Source organism: Mytilus galloprovincialis, chromosome 12 (assembly GCF_965363235.1).
Source record: "Mytilus galloprovincialis chromosome 12, xbMytGall1.hap1.1, whole genome shotgun sequence".
Classification (NCBI taxonomy): domain Eukaryota; kingdom Metazoa; phylum Mollusca; class Bivalvia; order Mytilida; family Mytilidae; genus Mytilus; species Mytilus galloprovincialis.
The window spans coordinates 48,167,184-48,191,364 of record NC_134849.1 but is presented as its reverse complement, the minus strand read 5'-3'; the positions used below and the strand labels follow the sequence as shown (position 1 = coordinate 48,191,364).

General features: G+C 31.8%; 2 protein-coding genes across 3 annotated transcripts; both read left to right on the top strand.

The window, feature by feature from the left end:
- Positions 1-2,318: 2,318 nt before the first annotated feature.
- LOC143055399 (myosin regulatory light chain 2, smooth muscle minor isoform-like) lies at positions 2,319-5,398 on the top strand. Its single transcript, XM_076228536.1, has 4 exons — positions 2,319-2,442; positions 3,240-3,350; positions 3,940-4,180; positions 5,086-5,398. The coding sequence occupies exons 2-4, from the start codon at positions 3,249-3,251 to the stop codon at positions 5,322-5,324; spliced, it is 582 nt and encodes a 193-aa protein (XP_076084651.1). The 5' UTR covers positions 2,319-2,442; positions 3,240-3,248; the 3' UTR covers positions 5,325-5,398.
- Positions 5,399-12,877: 7,479 nt separating this feature from the next.
- On the top strand, positions 12,878-22,875 carry LOC143054039 (neo-calmodulin-like). Of its 2 annotated transcripts, XM_076226891.1 has the most exons (6): positions 12,878-12,994; positions 18,277-18,313; positions 20,446-20,589; positions 20,937-21,107; positions 21,492-21,572; positions 22,707-22,875. In XM_076226891.1, the coding sequence occupies exons 1-6, from the start codon at positions 12,989-12,991 to the stop codon at positions 22,736-22,738; spliced, it is 471 nt and encodes a 156-aa protein (XP_076083006.1). In that variant the 5' UTR covers positions 12,878-12,988; the 3' UTR covers positions 22,739-22,875. The 2 variants fall into 2 exon arrangements, with proteins under 2 accessions (XP_076083006.1, XP_076083007.1); XM_076226892.1 differs by lacking the exon at positions 20,446-20,589.
- The last annotated feature ends 1,306 nt before the right edge of the window (positions 22,876-24,181 follow it).

The following is a 24,181-nucleotide window of genomic DNA, read 5'->3' as shown; positions in this document are numbered from 1 at the left end:
ACTATTTTTAATTATTGCATAAAACTTACATACAAGACGACGGGCGAATCATGCGCTCATGGCGCAGCTGGTTTTTTTTTTAGAGAAAAGAGGGGGGCGCAATTTTTTTTCTTCTCAAGATTTAAGAAATTAAAAAGAAAATATCTTCAAATGTTATTTTAGAAAAAGGAGGGGGAGAGGGTGCATTTTTTTCCCTCCAAGATTTAAAAAAAATTGGGGGTCACAACTTATTTGGAAAATTCTTCGTATGTGGTTTCAAAAAAGATTTACTAAATATTGCACAACAGCACTGTGTATTGCACAAAAGCAAGAAAATTTTAGTTGAATATACATTTAAATCATATAAACAATTTCAAGTTGTTTGACTGCATTTATTCTGTGTCAGAAAACCTATAATGTGTCAAATATTTAATTACAATCCAAATTTAGACCTGTATCAGGCTTGAATATATATTGTGTCCGTTTTTTCCCCAGTTTCCGTCTGTCATATATCCATTGTCCTTTGACCTCATGTTCATGGTTTAGTTATTTTTTTGTCAAGTGAAATACTTACTTATCATGAGAAATAGAATGTCTACATGTCTGTCAGGTACAGTTCAACTGACCTCGAACTCATTTCATGGATTAGTGAGCAAAACTAAATAAAGTTAGGTGGATAAGTCCATATCTCAGAATTCGAATATATATATACAACACTATATATATCATGGAGCAGGACTGATAATTTGAATGCAGCAACAATGCTGCACATGCTCGGAAGATATCAGTGGTATAGGCTGGACAACGTATTGAAATAAATCATATCAATTAAAGAAGTACTAACTTTAGTATCTTGTCTAAATCAATATAGTACCGCTTCCACGATTACAAGAAATATTTAGTCATCTATCCTCTTTTTTTAATCTTGTAAGCATCTAGTTTTAATGAATATCATACCAACACATTTGGAACAAACGAATGAATTAAGTTTTAAAATAAAGATATAAACGTTGAAATAAAGAGGTATGTTGAAATAGTTATCAAAGGTACCAGGATTATAATTTAGTACGCCAGACGCGCGTTTCGTCTACATAAGACTCATCAGTGACGCTCATATCTAAATATTTATAAAGCCAAACAATTACAAAGTTGTTTGCACTGTGGTTGTTTCACTCACAGAAAGGAGAAAGGGAAACACGAACTGGTCTTATTAAGATCGATTCACACACATCTTTGTCAATATATAATGGAATTTGATGCGATTGTCATACAAGTGAAAGGTTTAACTAGCTATAAAACCAGGTTTAATCCACCATTTAAGAAAATGCCTGTACAAAGTTTGATGTGTTTGAGCTTTTGATTTGCCGTTTTGAATTTTCCATTGAATTCAGTATTTTTGTGTTTTTACATTTTCATATCAAAATCGGTTTAATTTCGTACAAGTGTAAACGGGGTTTGTCAGTGAAAGAGCCGGTGTCGAGTAATAAGAGAACACATTACCGCAAATACAGACCATGCGATGTAAACATGCAACTGCGTATAAACCGCGGTCAATTGAGATATATATGAAAACGTTTTAAAAAAGACGCGCCGATTGATTTTTTTTTATTAATTTTTCCGATCAGAGAAGGATCACATGTTGGGTATTAATTTCTTAAATTTCGACCTCACTGTATACCGGCGAACAATAACTCGTAAATATACAATGTATGTTTCATTGTCAGAAAATATAAGATTTATTAGTTTTCAAGCTTTAGAAACGGCAGCCTAAAACGAAACAAGCAAACCTTTCTCCTGTTTCGTAGCGAGTACATTTTTTTTTAATTTTCCGAAAATATAATTATATTGTTTTTTATCCTGAAATTTACACCCACAACTTGAAACAATAAGTTGTTAAAAACTAAATCATTGTATATTTTTTCAAAGAAATCGACATAGTTTAAACGCGGACCGCGATGAGGACATTTTTATTCCTGGCATTTATGTTTTAGTATTGTTTAAATTGTAAGCTACATAACAAATCAATTTCCACGGAGTTGCGAAAATAGGGTGCACATTGGTCAATTATCTATGTACCAGTACTTATAATATTTTTAATATTAAATTGACTTGTTTAGAACTTTTCATGTATTGCTCAGATATATTGCATGTTCTTGGGTACCGCACATGTACAATGTTTGCATTTGAACTCTTCAGGGTTTTACTTTCTGCAATAAAGTTTAATTTAAAAAAGTCCATCCTCATCTATTTGTCTCTTACCAGGCTCTGACATCATACCACATCTATTAATCTTTTATCTTTATATAAACACATATTTAATTTCTAGGTGAAAAGTATCCTTTATAGCACCTCGATCATGCAATACCATGGCAACCATAACTTATCATATCAGTTTTTCTCCAGATGTCTGATTCATTGGCATGTTTTAACTGTTTAGGGAGTAACCTCGTTTGAAAATTTCAGGTAACAATTTTATTAATTTCTTAAGATTAAAGTATATCATTTCATAGTTTTTCGAATGTAATATATTAATGTGTTAAGTGACTGCGAGTGACGTTTAGCTTGTGTGTTCCAAGCTATTTTTGATAGTATTTAGGTTATGTAGGTCATGTAATTAAGTTCGTCTTATTTCATGCATTTCGAAAGTTTCGACGATATGTATTAACTTTACATATATATATACACGCACAGTTTACAGCCATACATACATGTATATACGGTTAAAGAATTCAAAAGAATTTAAAAAAAGTATCTACCTCAAAAAAGGTACGGCATGATAACATAAAAAAAGTATCGCAGAAAATAGATGAGGACTCAAAATGGGGATATAATAGGAGCTCGTATTGTCCAATAGATGAGCGAATAAATAAAAAAAATTATAAAAAATAAATAAACAAACAGATATCAACCACCTTTTGGCGAAATCGTTTCTCTTTTGTTTTTTTTCTATATTCCTCTTGTGCCCACGATAATTTCGGTATATTCATAGATTAAACGATAACAAAAGCTTTGATAACCGATTAACGGTACATGTACCAATGCAACAGATGCGAATTTGGACAATTATTAAAGTGATGCCCTTTTTGTGAAAATTATATATAAGAAATTTGCCGAACAACCTATTTCAGTATTTGTATCGTTGTTTTTCATAATTATTTAGTAGTTATTTTACTTTTTGGAGAAATATCATATATATTTTCTTGGAATTTAGATATATAATTAAAGTTGTTAAAATGGGTAAGATTTTTTTTCTGTAACAGGTGGTCAAAATGTCAGCACGGAAATCAACAAAGCGTCAGCGCACACGTGCGCAACGCTACACATCAAATGTGTTTGCAATGTTTGATCAAACACAGATACAAGAGTTTAAGGTAAGTATCCTTTAAATATCCTTTTTATTGACAGAAAACATAAAATAGGGGAGATTCAGGATAATTCTAGCTGAAAGTTTCATCAGTATAATTTTTAGCACGCCTTGAAAATCTCCATTACTTCAATGTTTGTTTATTTTGCATAACAAATTTTGCATGGCCCAAATTTTGTCTGATGAACTATAATTGTCTTTTTACGACCTTTAATCATTTTAATCATAGCTGATGTTATCAGATTTCTTACTTATCAATTAATGCATATATTTTTTAATTTCTTTTGAAATCATATAAGAGAATATCGGACCCATGCACGTTCAAAATCTAATTAAAGCTAATTTTCGTCCTAATTTTGGACTCTGAATTAGAATTTCGTTACTCCAAGGTATATACAATTCATTGAACGTCAGAGAGGAAAACACTTTGGCAAAAAAGCTCATCAACGGCAGTGTGATTTAGTATATAAAAAAATCGATATAAATTATCCAAACTGCTATACTAAAATTTAATTAATGGAAATTTTTAATACGTTGTAGGTCAGCAAATAAAAAGAAAACATAATCAAATGTGACTATCTAATGTTTTTTTTTAGGAAGCTTTCAATATGATTGACCAGAACAGAGATGGATATATTGACAAAGATGATCTCTTAGATATGATGACATCTCTAGGAAAGGATCCGCCTAATGAATACTTAGAAAAGATGATAAAAGAAGCACCGGGACCAATTAATTTTACCATGTTTCTTACTTTGTTTGGAGAGAAACTAAATGGGACAGATCCAGAGGAAGTTATTCGAAATGCATTTGCAATGTTCGACACAGTTAATAATGGTAAGCCTTTCTCCATACCCATGCAGACAAAATGGATACAATTCACTTATCTTTTGCAGTAAACTTGTCTGTATGAGCTAATATTGTCATCACATGGACTCCTTCATTTTAACACCTTTGTCACTGCAATTTCACTTGAACTTAATGTTATTATATTAAAATCTTGGTCACTGCAATTTCACTTAAAATAAATGTGTATCGTCGTAAGTTTTTGGATAATCAACCACCCCTCCTTTACTGGAACTTTAAACTATAAACGTACTTTAAAAAAAATCGGTGTAACAGTTGACCACCATCTTACCGCAATACGGCATTTACAACCATACCCCAACTTGTTGAATAGACTATTTTGCATTCTTTTTCGTTTTTGCAAATATCTGAATATTTCAACCATGATTTGGCATTCAAATGTATCACTAGCAGTTACAGATATCACACGACTTTTGTACTATTTGGCTCATAGGGAATAATTTAATTGGGGGTATATCTGCCTTTCGGTATTTTTATTCGTCCGTCGATAGACGTTAACTTTTTCAAAGATCAGTTTAACAAAACGCCAAAAATCAAAAAGTGAAAGGGATTATGCATGAAGATGTGTATGAATTCAAATCTGGTCTATCAAAATATTTTTTAAATGGTTAGAAATAGAACATAAGGGTTATATGCAAGTATTTTCTCTAATGTTTTGGAAACCGTTATCAGATTGAAAAATATAGTCAGAATGTTAAAGTTTATTTAAACTCCTTTGTGGTCATAAAACAATCGAGCACGATTATCCTGCTCAGACTCGTAAATGAACCAACCAAAATACTGCATTTGTTGTTTCGAGCACATATAAGTATTTCGAGTACCGTATAAAGTTGTATAATCTAGAACCATCAACTGTATGATTCTGTCTTTTCAAGGTTTTGTTCACGAGGATTATTTGAAGGAATGTCTGATGACAATGGGAGACAGATGGACAGAAGATATGGTAGATGATTTATTCCACGGTGCTCCTATAAGAGATGGAATGTTTGATTATATAGAATTTACACGGATGCTGAAACATGGTAGTAAAGAAAAAGACGACGAGGTTCCGTCACTCTCGCCAGAAGAACTTCAAGGATTCAAACAGATTGGCAAGGAAAATGAACAAACTTGAACACATATATAATCATTTGTATCGACTTTCCATGTTTACATCTATCATTAATAAATAAAAATTAATATTCACGATTTTATACTTCTTATTTAGTGTAATTCTGTGGTGACAGGGATTGTTGCGTTCGGTTCGTCTTTTCTATATTTAGGCTCATGTCATTTCGATGTGAAGCAGATGAGTTGAAAAAAATCTCGAATTTCTTCCTTAAAAAAATATAATGCAGAATTGCAGTACGGATAGTCGTAAATTAAGACTTTATTGAAGACATAATTATATATTTTTTTTCTTTTGATTGATACATGGTAAATGTATGGAATACAATAGTCAATACATCTCTGATTTCGTTATGCTCATAATACTTCGACGACGATAAGCGAGTGATGATATATCTGGCTACAGTCCACTGGGTCTTTGAGACAGACAAAAATAGATTGTGACAGGTAAAACATGTTTGTTAACTTCCCAAACACGGGAGAGTGGTGCAGGATGGTTACAAACTGTAAAATTATTTAGAATTGAAGTACCAAAAAAGTTGCATAAATAAAACAAACATGTTGTACCGATCTAAGTGTACTAGAGGTTATGATGAGCTAGTTCCAAGTAAATACCAACTACTAAGTAAATCTTTTTCCCAAAGACTGAAGTACCAGTCACTACACAACCAATAGATTTAGTTTAAAGACGTCATACTTAGTCTGAGAAATGTGTGACATAAGAACAATTAAATAAATATATAAAGGACACTTTTAATGAACGCTATCATTGACTAAAGAATAACAAAAATGTTGATGTATACTTAGGGTTTTACAAACTACAATGTACTAGCCGCCGATCTGCATTTTATTTGCGCCGATTTTTTCTTTCATTTGCGGCGATTTTTCTTTCCATTTGCGCCAATTTTTTTACAGGTAAATTACAGGTATAAATTATATGAATTGTCAATCATATTATCATTATGTATATGACTGTTGTCCTCTGCTCACCACAGAGAGGTGGAAGTAGGATGTCGAGCAGGATCGTTCTATGTCTCATACTTTAAAATAAAGACGTAAAAACCTATGATAAAAGCTCTCTGCTTATACTCAGTCTGTTTATACTAAAATCACGAATTAAAAATCTATTTACAACATGTAAGTCCATAAAAACGAAATACATTAAAATCATAAATCTGTTCTTGTCGAGTATTTATAGGCAACACATTTAATTATTATTCCTTTCTTGTGATTTCGTCTCTTCTGTATTGTCAATAACGAAGACTTAAGTGCATCTTTTCTCTTTCCTTATGTACTGATGCGGGCATTTCTAGAGTTCGCATTTTAACTAAGTTTTCCCAATATAACTTCAAATTATAGTTCATGTACCAGCATTTACTCACCTGCGTTAACCTGAAAATACAATTAGGAGCTAGCAAATATATAATCGGCGCAAATGTCATACGCCCCTACTAGCGTATGCCTGTTTTAACGATTGAGCGGAAAATTTACACTATAGAGAGGTTATAATAACTTCCGTATCACATGACAACATACAAACCCGGTTTTTGTGGCTAGCTTTATATAATCTTTATTGCAAAATTACACCCATGAGGGTCAAGCAATACAATCAAACAATAATTTTATACTATACAATGCAATACAATGAAATACAAAATAATACAATACAATATACAGAATAATAGAACATTAGAGTTCAATTATAAATGTATGTAAAAAAACACCATCATAACCTTGCCTGACACGGGTCTGACTCCCTCAGTTCTAAAGACTGTTTGATGAAGACTCCAATATGACAAACAAGTTCAGGGATGGGGTTTAGAATGTGTTTAAGTTTATTGAATGCATCAAGATGTTGAAATAATGGTACATAGACTTTTAGATAAGCAAAAAGATTAGAACGCAAAGATATATTAATGTCACAATACAAAAAGAAATGAAATTCATCATCTAGGACTTCACATTTTTTACATAATCTTTGTGCTCTTGGAATGTTTCTGTACCTTCCGAATTCAATGCCTAGGTAATGATCACTTAGTCTAAATTTTGAGAGTAACTGCCTATGTATAAAATTATTGCAATTTAAATATTCCTCAGACTGACAATTATTTTTTAATTTCCCATAAAGACAAAGTTTGGATGAGGAATCCATTTTTGAAAGTTTAGTTAAAGTATTTTTTTCATATTCCTCTGAAACACACTTTTTTAAATTACATTTTAACATGTTTTTTGATTGTTTAAAAGGTACATTATTATTAGAGTAATTTTCTGGGTTTATTTTCATTTCTTTAAAAAATTTATCTGCAAATGAGTACCAAGAATAAATTCCTGCGGAATGTAAATTTATGTTTGTTTGTAGAGATTCTTTAACCAGGGGGTTAATATCATTACAATTTATTCTATAAAAATACATGAGTGTTTGAGTTTTTATATAGGAGTCCAAAGTAGATCTACCTAATTCTGATCTAGCTCTTATGTTAGTGGCTGTCTTTTTCAGTCCTAATACTGCTTTACAAAATTTAGAATGAACCTTCTCAAAGGGATATTTTTCTGCTAATGCAAGAGTATCACAAAATGTATTATTTACTGCAGCTCTATTAGATGCCCTAAAAGCTGACTGAAAATTATCCATAAACCAAATTTCAGAGTTGTATGTCAAAATAGGTCTTATAAGAGTATCAAATAATTTACATGACAAATTAGTGGGAACAAAATATTTTCTCAATAAAAATAAAACTTTAATGCCTTTTTTAGACAGCTCTTCAGTAGTTTTTGTAAAATTTCCCCTATAGTTAATAATATTCTCTAAAAATTTAAAGTCCTTAACTTCAGTCAAAAATTTATTATTGAACAAGAGGGGTGGAGATTGTTTATAAATATTCTGAAAAACTGGAATTTTAGTCTTGTTTGTATTAACACTCAACTGCCATTTAGTGCAATATTTATTTAGTTTATCTAATGCGATTTGAAGCCCCTGGTTTGTCTCGGACAGTAACACTAATTCATCTGCATAGTTGAGAGTTTGGATACTTGAAGTATCAAGAGCTGGAGGGTTACAATTTACATCAAAAATTGAATGTAAATCATTTATATAACAATTAAACAAAGTAGGACTTAAACTGTTCCCTAAATTGGGTCCTAATATTTCTTTGAAGTTTGCGTTGATTTGTGTCCTGTTGTTTGCTATAGTGCCTAACAAGATTTTGTGAGGTAGACGATATTGACTTTAAAACGATCGTATTGACTTTTGATGTGCAGAAATAGGCAGATCGGACATATTTTGACTTTAGTTACTTACTTCTTAAGTTTGGGATTAATTGTAATCAACATATTCCAATGAGACTGAAAAATGCTTTTTTTTATTATGATAAATAATAATTTTACCTGCCGTAGTCGTGCGTAAAATATATTTCGGTATTTCTCTTACGAAAATGACTTGTTTAACAGAACAAAACGTATTATTTGTAAAATTTCTTTTTACTCTTCACAATAGGCTTTTAAAAAATAACCTTTCAACTGTATATTCCGAAAATTTTGTTAAAATCGAATAAGTGGCAATTCTTACCTTTCATACCTTAACTTTCATTGATAAAACATAATATTGACTCGTCCAGTGTCCAGTTTGAAGGTCATTTTAGTTACCGTACACATTCATGCACGTTCTAATTAATCAATAGTCATGTATGAAAAGCATAAACAAGTTTGAAGGTAAACTAATAACAACTTAATCCAATCAAATTGCCTTACGACTTTTTAAAAATTTGTTAACCAATAGATTTGTTATAATTTCATAAACATGTCGTTATGTATTGGTATAGTTTTTGGATCTTTCATTAGCGTATTTAAGGCTGTAGAAAGTTTGGCCTTCAAAAGTCAACATAATCATTGACTTTATAAAGAAAATTCGCCTTTTTAAAACATTGAATGTTTCACAAATAATACGCAACAACAAAGCAAAACCATTTCTTAAAACACTGCAAAAAAATAATTCTGATTGATGCAGTGGTATTGTCATAAATTGCACTGGAGTGAACAGTGGTACATCAAACGTCGAATTCCCTCACACAATGTTATCACACACTTTTTTTATAATTTCAATTGACTTTAATTCCAATCTTATTGTATCGTACAAACAAACGTTGTAATCGTAATTTCTTTCAAGGAAAGATCAGACTGACTGGACACGTTTTAATAGCCTCGGCTTAACTCAGTAATAATGCAATCAGATTATCTCTTATTTGAAATTAATTGAATGCGAGAAATAAAATAAAAAACTGTTAAGTCACGGTGACTTTTCATAGCATTATTAAACCAAAAAGTTACCTTGGATCGAAATGCGGCGATAAACAATAGATCATATTGTACGTGTGGTCCCAACTTGCTTCAGATAGTACATGTACTATGCTGTTGATTTATAACACAGTTGCACGATACAATTTTAACTTGTATAGAAAAATAATCTAATTAATATAATCTTAATCTCTTTATGAACAGATATATCATGTTAAGGAGGGGTATTTGCGAAAAATACCAGTCGAGAGAATGTTAAATTTCACGAGCCGTAAGGCGAGGGAAATTCATTCTCAAGACTGGTATTTTTCGCAAATACCCCTCAATAACATGATATATCTGTTTAATTACACCGAATGTTAATGTACTAAAACGCATTGATGATCGTGACGTTACAAGCGTCCAGTCGGATAGAGTATTTTTTGGCAAATACCACGGCAGAGAGGGTAAAAAAGGCATATCCTTTTAGCAAATACCCCGGCGGCGTTAAAAATGAACGATATTCATTTGATAACAGCAAATTGGTGAAAAATACACTGGCTATTAACCAATCAAAACCCCGGATTCTTACATAAGGTGTAATTAGCACAAAAATTATCCAGTGATCAGACAGAAAGGCATCGGTTTTTAAAACTAAATGAGAATGCAATTAGCTTACCTAATTGAAATTAATTAAGGACGGAATTTTCTAAATAAATGTTAAGTCACGCTTACTCTTACCACAAAAAAACAACAACAAAGAATGCACCAAGTAAACAAACGACCAGTGTACCAATTTGAATCTCTAAATCTCGAAAAGTTGTTAAAAATTTAGACGAGGTTATAAAAGATATACTATCAACACTTTCATTTTTTCTAAACGGACAAAACAGGAGACACATTACATATTACACTATCACTGATTTGGGAGCGACACATCAGGAAACGAGCATTAAATTAAAAGCTATGATTTACTGGTATTTCGACAAAACCTGAGTATTCATTTAAAAGGCTAAAATAGGAAGTCATAATCTGTTATGAGAATTAAAAAAAAAAAACAATTAATTTGAAAGGTTCTAGTATATACTTACAATGAAATGAAACCCAATACCGATTTGGAGGTTAACGATTAGATATACCGGTATTCCATTCAATTATTTTCTTTTTCATTTCAAAACGTGTTCATTTGTAAAGTATATGTAATTTTACATGCATACTTCGTGAATCACTCATGTCAATTCAAATATTACAAAATGAGGAAACTACTACAAAACTAAAACTATGTTTTTACTTTACGAAAAAGACACATAAATCATTGGAACAAATATTAAAATGCTTTTTTTTTTCTTTCTGAAACTTACTTATTCCAGTTGTTCTGGGTATTGAACACACTCTGAGTTTTTGTGTACTGTTAATGTTGTTGCTGTATACCTGTTGTTCTCGGGACTACACAAAATATGTTGTGTACTTTTTATGTTGTCGCTGTATACCGGTTGTTCTAGGCGGTACACACAATCTTTCGTGTACTGTTCATGTTGTAACTGTATATCGGTTGTTCTAGGCGCTGCACACACTCTGAGTTTCGTGTACTGTTAATGTTGTTGCTGTATACCTGTTGTTCTGGGGACTACACACAATCTCTCGTGTACTCTTTATTGTGTTGCTGTTTATCGGTTTTGTTGGGCGCTACACACAATCATTCGTGTACTGTGTGTGTTGTAGCTATACAACCAGTTGTTCTGGGCGCTACACACAATCTTTCGTGTACTCTTTATTGTGTTGCTGTTTATCGGTTTTGTTGGGCGCTACACACAATCATTCGTGTACTGTGTGTGTTGTAGCTATACAACCAGTTGTTCTGGGCGCTGCACACAATCTTTCGTGTATCCTTTATGTTGTTGCTGTATGCCTGTGGTTCTGGGCAATGCAAAAATCTTTCGTCGACTGTTGATGTTGTTGCTGTATACCAGCTGTTATGTGCGCTTCACAGATTCTTTAGTGCACTGTTTATGTTGTTGCTGTCTATATGCTGTTCTTGGCGCTGCACACACTCTTTCGTGTACTGTTTATGTTGTTGCTGTATATCTTTTGTTCTGGGTGCTGAACACAATCTTTCGTGTACTCTTTATGTTGTTGTTGTATACCGGTTGTCCTGGGCGCTGCTCACAATCTTACGTGTTCAACTTCTGTTTATGTTGTTGCTGTATATCTGTTGTTCTGGGCGCTGCACAAATCGTTCGTGTACTATATGCGTTGTTGCTGTATACCAGTTGATCTAAAAAAAATCCTTTCTTTTGTAGTAACGAAAGCTTTTTTAAAGCTTTTATGTAAAACGAAATTAATTGTTTATGTAAATGGTGCCTGCAAATTGAGTTACAAATCTCCTTGTAAATTCGTGAACATCCTTATGTGGTATGTCTTTTAATTATGAAGAAAAGCTATTTAGTACCTAATGTTAATAATGTGCTTGATATTTTGTTATGAGACAGATTTTCAATAAAAATAAATAAATATTCAAAATTGTCCCTGTTCACTTTTAATATACTTTGATAAAAAATCAGATGGGCATATTTTCCTAACTATATGTATTGGAAATATGATGGATGCTTTATTTTTTTGTTTCAAATGAAATGCCAAATAGCCAAAAAGCAAAGCACCGGTTATAACAATCACTGCTGAAAACAGGCTATTTCTATTGTAAAGGAATAACATTAAATATAGAATCTCCCAAACATACAATTTAGGTGGCCTATTCATTTGATTTTTGACAAAAACAAGATCAAGGTTGGTATACTAGATAATGGATAAATGTCGAATACTTGGAAAAAAATGAGTAAAAGCATTTTTCTTTAATATCTCAAAATTTCAAACGTATCTATCTGCTTGATTTAAAATATGTTAAATGTTTACCTAATAATATTAAATGTAATTATTATAATAATAGGCAATTATATAATAATTTATTATAATCTTTTTATTCTTCATATCCAGACAATGCTTACTGGTAGCAGATAAATGAACGTATTGAGTAATGACGACAGTATTTTGTGTAAAAAATAATGCTTTCGTCAAATAAGGTTTAAGTTTACGAATAGATAATAATATGGTGCAATTACCTACAAATAATATAAAAATAGCTTATTAGAATATCAATTCTAGAATTGACAACATTTTAATTGCAATCTTAATCTTAACAAATTTTGGTGGTGAAAAATAAGGTAACTGCACCATATCTAATTATCGTTAAACGTGTATTGACATGTAATGGTTCATGACGAAAGCATTTAATTAAATTAATCTAACTTCTCAAAGTTAAACAAATATAAGACATTTAAAAATTGTATCATATAGACTTTATACCTCTGCTATTAAAGTGAAAAGGTGTTTATTGATCAACTGAACATGTCGGTGAGTTGTTTACATTTTATATTTATAGATTTAATTTAATAATAATTCTGATACTTTTTCTATGTTTACATAAGCATCTTATGTCTTCAAAACGACGCTTTCATTATTGATGAAACAATTCTTTTTTTCACCTTTTTTACAACATTTGATGTTATAATACTGATCAGTTGATGAGTCTCTTAGCCAGTTTACATGTATATTTAACCTCTTCGTTAGACCCCTCTATGTTATAATGATCAGCCGGAGAGTCTCAAAGTTTACATGTATATTTAACCTCTTCGTTGGACCCCTCTATGTTATAATGATCAGCCGGAGAGTCTCTAAGTTTACACGTATATTTATCCTCTTCGTTGGACCCCTCTATGTTATACTGATCAGCCGGAGAGTCTCAAACTTTACTCGTATATTTATCCTCCTCGTTGGACCCCTCTATGTTATACTGATCAGCCGGAGAGTCTCAAAGTTTACTCGTATATTTATCCTCTTCGTTGAACCCCTCTATGTTATACTGATCAGCCGGAGAGTCTCAAAGTTTACTCGTATATTTAACCTCTTCGTTAGACCCCTCTATGTTATAATGATCAGCCGGAGAGTCTCAAAGTTTACACGTATATTTAACCTCTTCGTTAGACCCCTCTATGTTATAATGATCAGCCGGAGAGTCTCAAAGTTTACACGTATATTTAACCTCTTCGTAAGGGACGACATCAAAGTTCAATGAAGAATAAAAAAACTTAATTCACATAGTTTTTTCACTGACCCCCCCTCCCCCCCCGTTTCTCCCCTCTTAACTTAATTTGGGAAAATTGATTGACCAATATAGTTATAATTAAAAATCAATGTGGGATAAATAAAACTTGCAGCAGTTTACCCCCCCCCCCCCCCCCCACCCCACCCCAACCTATTTGATTTAAGTTTTTTTTTATCCTACATTCATCTCCTGCAGATGTCAGTATAATTGTAATCTCCTAGTTATAGCAGTAAAATTATTAAAGGGGCAAAATTGAAATATAAAAAAAGAAAAATCATAATTAGGAAGGGACATGTAGCAAGTCTACGCCAAAGGGTAATCATTTCAAAAAGAATTCTGATTTACTAATGTGAAAATTTGTAAATGTTTTCTTTAATCTAAAAAATTGCAACGTAAATATTTTTTTTCTAAGTCGATCCGGTCATAATACTTCCATGATCCGGTACATGAAAACGTCATTTCGGTACAAAGCAGTACTACAAATAAACACGAAGAAATCTTCAAACTCCCTTTAGATCAAAACATTCATTGACTTTCACTTATAACATTAAGACCTTCCAAGTATAAATACACAGTATTGACAGCACATTTTTCATTATTGAAATTAGAATTCATTATAAAATCTTTCTTTTCAATAAACCATTTTGTAATGTAACAATGAAGCTGTTGTGCCTTCTAAATGACTTCATGAACGTACTTGTGTTGCAGGTTTACTGTTTGACTAACGTCTTTCATTTACGAAAACGTCAAAACATCTATCGGCTATGGGGAAGAAAGTTTGATATAAAATACACTAAAACTTGATTCTAGCATTGACGCAATTCACGTACGGAAATTATTTATTTCAAAGAAGAAGTTGCTTATCTTCAATGAAGGAGCGACTTTTCTGCAACACTCGAGCAATTCTTTTACCAATCCAATTTCACGTTCATAAAACCGTGATCAATCTACAACACTTGTGCATTCTTTGGTTTATTAAAAATTCATAAGTTCATAAGAAGAAATATCAGTTAAATACATTAATGACAAAACATCGATTTTATTTGTGAATGTTTGAAATGCTATCAATATTGGTCGAATATTGATATCGACTCAATCTATATACAATATTGGTACTTTGTAAGATATTAAACTACTTGCTTAAGAAAGAGTAACTATTAATAAATGAAATACATGTATAATCTTTATTTCAAGAGGATAATCCCAATTAGTTAAAACTAATCTTCCTGAGAGTCCTCACAATCATATAACATATTTATAAGAACATAAATATTTATTCTTACAACTTTATACGGCTATTCTTTTTACCCTACACTTGTCATATAAACACGCTCAAACTGGAGTCGACGTAATCGTTTTAAAAGATCTTCTCCTCTGAGTCTATTGTTCCAATTTCAACGAAACTTCAGGTAAATGATCATAAAGGTATCTAGCCTAAAGTCTGGCCAGTCAATAAACAAAACCGGCTTAAATTAGAAAACAAAAGAAATTTACATAAATTGACTTATATTTTGGGAACCTATTAGATAGACAAAACCTGAGAGGGCCAACATGCACATAAAGATGTTAAATCTACCTAATTCCTATTTCTCCAAAATTATCAAAAGTTACTGCCGTTAAAAGATCCCCCTGTTTTTTTTGTAGGATTTTGCCTATTATCTCTAAAACTATTTTAAATATAGTAAGAAAATGTCAAAGTGTTATTTCCCGCAATCAACAAATATAATAAAAAAACCCCAACATTACAGATATAACTGTATATGCAAAAATCTTTATACAACCAAAAAATTTGGATGTGTCCAAAAGCGAAATTAACCTTATTCTACAATTATTTCTTTCGTATACACGTATGTCATACAATTTTTCAAAGATCGCCGACTCTGAAACTACTAACCCACTTTTACAAAGCTTGGATTGAATGATCCTTAGGGTATATAGCTAGTATACAGTTAGGTTTGTTTTTGTCTGGTCAACAAACATGAACACCATGGTTAATTTGAATATACGTTTGTTGTTTTCTTTTTGTCGAAATAACAAGAGGGCTCTCAATGAGGTACTGCCAATATTATATCGTTTCCGTCCTCTATTTCTACTCTAAAACTACGTAACAAACAACCAAACTCGGTGACTCTTAGGGTATACAGTATAAATACATTAAATGTTTTGCATCTTGAAAACCATATATATATAGAGAGAAAGCTAGTCTGACAGGGGCAAACATGTTCAGAATGTCAGAACCTACTTTATACTTTTACCAAATAATCTCACGGCAATGTATACATTTTATACGGGCAACATATACCAGATGGGCGATATCAATTGAGGTTTGAAACACGTATATTCCTCATATTGGAAAGTCCAATGTCTGATATTGGTGTTAAAATATTGTGAAAGATGCAGTCGATGTCATAAATATAAAATAATCCTCGCCCTCAAATAAGTCCATGTGGGTATCATTTGACCATAAGTCATCTATTTCTAGTAAAGCCATTATTTATTACACGTATACATTTTGACATTTGTAAAGGACAAAAAGTGACATTTTAAACTGATTTTAGCAGAATCATTAAAAAGAGTGGAATAGTTTTACTAAGAAGAAGAACAACGCTTGATATAACTCTTTATTTTATTGTTGAATCATTCACAAGTAGTAATAAGAATTGAATTTTTCTTTTTTGTAATTTTATATGGATGTACCAACGCTGATCGTAGTCACTTTTTTAATATGAAGGAAAGCGCTTCATACTAACTGTGATTTGGTCAACGTCTTTACACCCTATTCAAATTTCCGGAGATAGCAAGTTCCCATATAAAATATATGTACTCAGTTATTGGGGGGAATATTCATTTATAAGATTGAGAATGGAAATGGGGAATGTGTCAAAGAAACAATCCGACCATAGAGTAGACACCAACCGAAGGCCACCAATGGGTCTTCAGCGAGAAACTCCCGCACCCGGAGGAGTCATGCAGCTGGCCCCTAAACAAATATGTTACTAGTTCAGTGATAATGGACGTCATACTAAACTCCGGATTAAATGTTTTAACAGGGATCTTAGTACTAGTCAATTTCTTTCTTAGTACTTATATTACTAATAAACAATTCGCATTAGTACCCAATCACGTATTAATTGTTTTTTTTATCAAAGCTATTTTTAAATTGAAATAAAACTTAAAGAAAAAAATCATGTTGGAACGAATCTACAATTCCCTTTTAATTGCACATTGATTTATTTAGCCTTGCAATATATAGATAAGTGAATGCACAATTCTTTAAAAACAAAATTGATTTTAGTTTCAACGATTATAAAAATAACCGAAGGATTGCGAACTTTATCTACTATAAAAGTTATTCACTCTAAAGAAATGGCCCTATTTATCCACCAATTGAAAGCAAATTAAAAACAGCACAGTTGATTTAAAAACGTTATTTTGAATCGAATTAAATTTCACAGGAATTTTTAAATTAAAACCCTTCCGTAGTAATTGGTACAAATATATTATGTATCGAAAAACATAAAAACAATTTCTTTACTTTTAAACAGTAAAATAACAATAAATTTTGATTTCAAGACTTTTCAGTAATCTGATAGCTTGAAATCAGATACTAATGAACAGGGTTACAGCATATCTAGGGAGAGGGAACGACTTACATGTATATTCCTCGACGAAGATCAGGACGTATTGTTTCTCTCGAATATTTCAATAAAAAAATAACAAAAACTATGAGCTAGGTTATGATGAGTCCAACAAACTCGCCCTGTTTATGCATAAAATATTTGCCAAAGTTCAAATTCTTTTGCCAGTAGAAGTTACGCATAAAGAATCCGTCAAAGTTGAAACTGGTAAACGCTGGAAAGCTGATGGGATGTAAAAGCATTGACCGAAGCATATTTTCCATGCCAAAGTTACAACTCTGTGAAATCATAAAAAGAAACATTCGATTTTTAAAATCATATTTGTATGCTTACCCTACATAACATTACGAGTTGAATCTATTGTTTATTTCTTTTCTTTGTTTGGTGTATAGCTTCCAGAGAGTACGTGCACATTTTGTATGAGCGAAATAAAAATGTATAAATTTGGGATTTGTTGGCCAATCAAAATGACGGAAACTTCTATGGAATGCAAATATTGGTAACTCAATATAACAAATGCAATTGTTATCAAATGGATTAAAGACGACAGATTCTTTTGTTATATGATTAGTGATACTGTTTTTTATAGTCCGCAACTCCGTGACCAGGATTTTTGTGCAACTAATGTCTTCCCTCCGTTATTTCGGAACCAAACAGTTGTCCGTCTTTTTTTAGTAATACCAGTGGATATACTGTATACAGCTGTGGTTTAGTTTAGCATTGTATAATGGTGACTTACAGATGTTATTACGATCCTAAAAATTTGGGAGCATTCGGGAATTCGTTTCATTCCGACTGATCCGTGCATATAAATACAAAAAAATATATGTAAGAAAAGTCAATTGTCTTTTATGATCTTTAAATAAACCCGTAAATATTATATTTGTTTTCAGTCAATGACAAGACAGCTGAGTGAAGTTTCAAAACAAGGTATGTAAAACAATACAGATATGATGTGTTAAGGCTCTATGTTTATTTGGATATTTTGAAGCTATACTTTTAATTTTACAGTATACTTTCGAAAAATGAAACCATTGTCTAGGTCATTTAATACGTGATCAACATGAATTTGCAGCAAACATATCCCCCCCCATCAACAAAACCTTTTGCACAACTATAAAAACAAGTGTCAATAACAATTTATTTATCAACGTACAGTACTTAGTTACTACAGTTTTTCTATTGGAACTTTGCATTGCTTTACAAATTTCCTTGTCTTTATAAATATGCACCTTTTTCCGGAATGCTTTCAAATATTTATCTTATTGAATTTTTAAAGAAGTCATAATCAATTTATTTCTACACGAAAGACTACCCTGAATGTTTTTTGATAGATATACTTATATATGATACAAAATCTATTAAAACTGCAGTTAGCCCTTACATATTTTTTTTAAAATTATTTCATCAAATTCTTAGAAGTTTGACAACAACAATAAGGTATTTACATGAATCTGTAAGACAATAACACGTTAAAGACACCCTTGTAGATTTCAAAAAAGAGTAGGCTAATGCCACTACAAGGCAGCACTCGCACCCGCAAAGTGGAAAGGGATTACTATAAGTTGCAAAACTTGTTTCCCAATCCACTATAAATAAATATGTTTAAACTAATAACAATCAAAACCAAGTAAACAAAAACTCACAACACCAAAAGACATTTACATCAACAGTTATAAATAAGAAATAAGAAACAACACGAACTCCACTAAAAACCGGGAGTGAAATCAGGTGCTCTTGAAGGGTAAGCATTCATGCACCGTATACGGCACCCGTCGTGTTATTTCTTTGTTCAGTTCGGTAATGATGGAAGGTTATTATGATTGAGGAAGAATATCAGATATGATTTCTGACACACTTTTTAATGGCTCATGATGGCGACCGTAAAATTTCTTGAATGATGACCTTAATTTGATTTATTCATAGCCCTGTCTTAGCAACTTTTGAGAAAGCAGTATTTACATTTTTACTTATATTTTTTACGGTACATAATGTAGACAATTTCTCGCAAGAGAATGAATACAGGTGAAGTTTTTTTCTGTTCAATATCTATAATCTTTCTTTTGTTGTATTATGATTAGTATTTTTTGTCTTCTCGTCGTCATTGTTTTTGATCATGTTATTGCCGTGTTTTTTTTTTACGACTTACGTTTTTTTTAATTGTCCATGTGATATTTTCTAATTCTTTTTAAGGTGTCAGACCTCCAATTACTCCCTTCAATTTAGAACGTAGCCCTACTCTGACACAAAATAGTGCTTTTGATGTCCTTGTTTACTTAAACTAACCAACAAATTTGCAGAAATGAAACTTTTGGTGAAAGAGAAATATATCTAGATCATTTTGAGCCAAAATTTACTTGTCTATGAGTTTGCATTAAAAATTGAGGATTAATGCGCTCCATAGTATACTAATTTTAGATTTCCAGAAAACCAGTTTTTTTTTTGAGTACCTCCGTTTGAAGGTCAGTTATTTTGTTAGAAGGCTTTAAAGGTATGGTGAAAATTGGCATGTACAATTAAGGATATACCTGGTTTCTATGAAGTTAAACTTAAGGCAAAATATTTAGAAAGCTGTGAAAATTGCAAAATTTGGTTGAACAGATAGGGATTTTTAATTGGTGGTCTGACACCTGAAACTAACATGAAGAAATTAGACTCCTGTTATATTACATGTACTTATTCTATGATCTTAATTGGCGTTTTAATGGTTAAATGGATAAGATTGGTTTATACAATAAATAACGTCAAAGAACAACAACATTATAAGGGGCATTATCGCAACTTCATGTTTACCGATTTGACTTTATAACATACTAAAACGTATATCCGAAATAAAAAAAAGTGTATATAAAAACAATAAACAAGGCATTGGATCGAAAATATGTATCATCGTTTCGTGTGCATGCTAGTCTAGAACTCATACAATTAACTGAGATTTGAAGACTGCCGACGGTAATATAAGCGGTATTAACATAGATATAAATATAAATAGATAGCGTACTCGTGCAGTTGGATTTTACAAGGTCTGTTTAATTTCATATCATAACGTAATTTTATTCCAGCGATCACGGAAACCTTTGCACTGTTTGATTCTGACCGTGATGGAAAAGTATCAAAGAAGGAGATCGGCGCTATGATGAGATCTCTTGGATATCTCACTTGTTCAGAAGAATTGGATGACATTCTACACAGATTAGACAGCGATGGTATACACATAATGTTTATCTTTCATGTTTCTATGTTGTGATTGAATATTTGCTCCACTCACGTGTCATGCATCGATTTATGTATCGATTAGTTCACTTTGAGAACTAATTATATAGAGGCGAGAGATACCAACGTGATATTAAATCTACGATTGATATCCGAAAGTTCTAACATACGATATAGCGTTCTCCTGACTTTTAATACTATAGCAGTAGTAAATAATTGCAGGACCTTGAGCATATTGGTCACTTTAAATATTGTAGTATATTGATTTTCTTTAAGTTCTTGCATAAGTTTATAATTTTATGACATGTTAACTACTACATTACATTTTATGATATTATAGGTAATGGTTACATAGATTATCAGGAATTTGAAGATTTTGCTATAAAAATTAACATGGTAAAAAAGGATACACTGGAAGATCCTGACTTTAGGGCAGCCTTTGACATGTTAGACAGAAATAAAGATGGCTTTATTGACCAATCGGAACTAAAATATTTTATGAAACAGTTTGGTAAGCGGATTTATATTTTTTTTACGATAATCTTTGTAAAGGAAGTATTCCTAATTGAGATATGCCGTTTGGCCTGTTACCTTATGGCCAATTATAAGTGCATGGACATATGGGCTAAACTTTGAAGTCTACAAATGGGTTGAACGGCCCATGTACATTTACTTTTTCGGGTTAAATGTGTAATTTAAAATGATATTCAATATTTGAAACGTAATAACTGACTTTCTATATATAATATGTTCTTATTTAATGTACTACTTCCGTTCGTCTGACAATGTCGCTATGGGAGATTTAAGAAGGATTTTGAGGAAGAAGTCTGTATAGCACTGTATTATGTTTCTGTGTGTTTACCAGCTAAGACACGTAATTTGCTTTCTTTTGTAGGAGATAAAAACGCTGAGGATGATTCATTAGAAACAATCATAGATGCTGACAAAGACGGAGATGGTAAAATAAACTATAGTGGTAAGACGGGTACAATAAATGTACACATTATTTTTTACAACTTAGCTATCTGTAACAAGCACACATATCAGTTTTCATTTTATTTGTTCGAACACTTCTGTAACACTTTGATATAGTAAGAGTATATCGAACAAAGTCAATTCCAAAGATTCGAATAAAAGGAGACAAAATAAACGCCAATACATTGATTACTCTATAAATTAATGCAGGATAAAATAGGAAGACTTCGAGGTTACCTTGAATCATATTAGTACGTTGTCCCCTGTCTAGAATATGTTCATTACGTAGATGTTTTATGTCAACTCTCGCTAAACTTGGAAAATGGCGACTTCGTCATCCTTATTTGGACGTTTTTGTAACAACAACCACTGAACAGAATTGTTTCCCATGCGGCTAAAGATAGGAAGTTAAAAACACAACTTTAAACAAAAAAACAGAAACAAACTACATGTAGTTTACTTTAGGTGGATTATGCTTAATACTTATTGAAATTACAATCCATTAGGATTAAGATGCAACGAGCAATGCATTCCTATTTGTAAGTTTTTTTACTGAAGTTATTTTTCTTTGATCTGTATTTTTGTCTTTTTCTATATAAATTGATGACTACCATTCTACACTTTATTTTCAACATGCTAAAAATCTTACGAAAGCGATTTTTTTGCGTATAACTTCATGTGTTTTTAGGAACAAATATCACCAGGTACACCCAAGTTTAGAAAGGCAATGTTATATATAAAACGTAAGAGAGCATCACAAAACAAAATGATGCTTGTTTCTTCGCTTCACTCACATGAAGTGTACTTTGGATGCTCTGTTACAAATCTGTTCATTGGGTAAATAAAAGCATGTATATTTACATATCTGTTTTAAGCTCAGGATTATTTGATTGATTGGTGTTTAACGCCACTTTTAGCACTATTATGCTATTTCGTGGCGGTCAGTTTTTATTGGTGGAGGAAGCGGGAGTGGTCACCTCGCAACCTCGGTGATACAGTAATTGGACAACTCATACCACTTGAACACCGAAGTACCCTTAGCTCAGCACGAAGAGCTTTACATATTGCAAAAAAAACTTTTTGTAGTCGAAAGCATATTTGAGCAAAATGACTATTTTTTTATATTTATTTTCAGAATATGCACAGCACATGAAAGGAAAAATATGAAGAAAAACTTCCGTGAAAAGACAAAATTTCATATTATCTCATGTTTTTAAAACTATATATCATTCATTGCAACTTGACAGTTTTTATAATTTCAAATATTATATTTTACATTAAAGATGAATTCACAATCACCTATATATGGACCAATTAAGTTATATTTGTCCAGTCCAGACTTTGCTCTTAATATTTCTGACGAAAGGTCTATTAAAGACTGTTTCCAATTTCATATTCAAAGGAAAACAATCAATAAAAAAAACCCTGCACAAACATAAAAAAAACCCAAAACTTAAAGATCTAAAAGTGAAACAATCCCTTCAACACGAAGTAATAACTTATACTTAACGTCAAGTTCAGAAACAATCCAGTTAGACAACTTTTACAGGAAATTTCGTAGGAATATACCATCATGGTAATTCGGTTGAACTCACAATCATTAAAAAACCCGGTCTGACCTAAGCGGGAAGTAGCACACTTAAAAAGAGCTTCTCTCACAATACGCCTTTTCTAAAAGAAGATAAACAAATAACAATAACCATTGATAAAATACCAGACACATTCATTTTGCTTAATTGTTTTAAGAAAGGAGTTTTCCGTTCTGAAACACTTCAAATCCTAGAGCGAGAAAGCCCTATTTTTCAGTGTTCGTAAGTTTGAAATTTGTCTTCAAGATAGAATATGTATATTCTGAGGACATGTCATCTAAATGTTGTTTGTGTACTATTGTTTGTCTGTTTATCTTTAGGTTTTTAGCCGTTGGGTTGCTTTTTTTTCCCTACTTATTAGTGTGAATGTACATTTCGCCTCTCTTTTGAGATACATAACAACTTTGATGTTTATATATACAGATTGTTTTTATTTATAATTAAGTTAGCATTAAGATTATACAATTTAAGTTTTTACAACCATTTCAGACATTCCCCTAAAATCAAGACATAAACCTTATTCAGCGTTATACGTTGTTGTTGACGATAGAGGTTCTTAATACTATATCATATATTTTACTGCGATACGTAATTGTAAATATGTGCATCGACATATACCATAAGACCAATCAAAATAAAATGTCCCTTTATTAATTTTTGCGATACTTCTCAAACTTTGCCAAAAACCTGCAAAATTTCAGTAATGAGCATTCAAAAGGTACTTCAAAATAAGATTTAGAATCTTAAAAATAGACACCAAGCTGTCGCATAAGGAATTTTAACAAAGTTTGTGGAATACATTTTGGAAATGGTCTTTGTGTGAAAAATACCCTACCTTTCTTGAAGCGCGAGACCAAGATTCGAGAAATATCCTATCGCAAGTACAATTATTGAATCTGTCTCTAAAGAGTTTTGATGGGATTTTTAAACCTCTTTGAATTGCACATTATTTGCTGTTACCTTTCCCCACGACTCGACAATCGAACAGTAACAAAAAGGCAAGGTAAATTTGATGTTACCA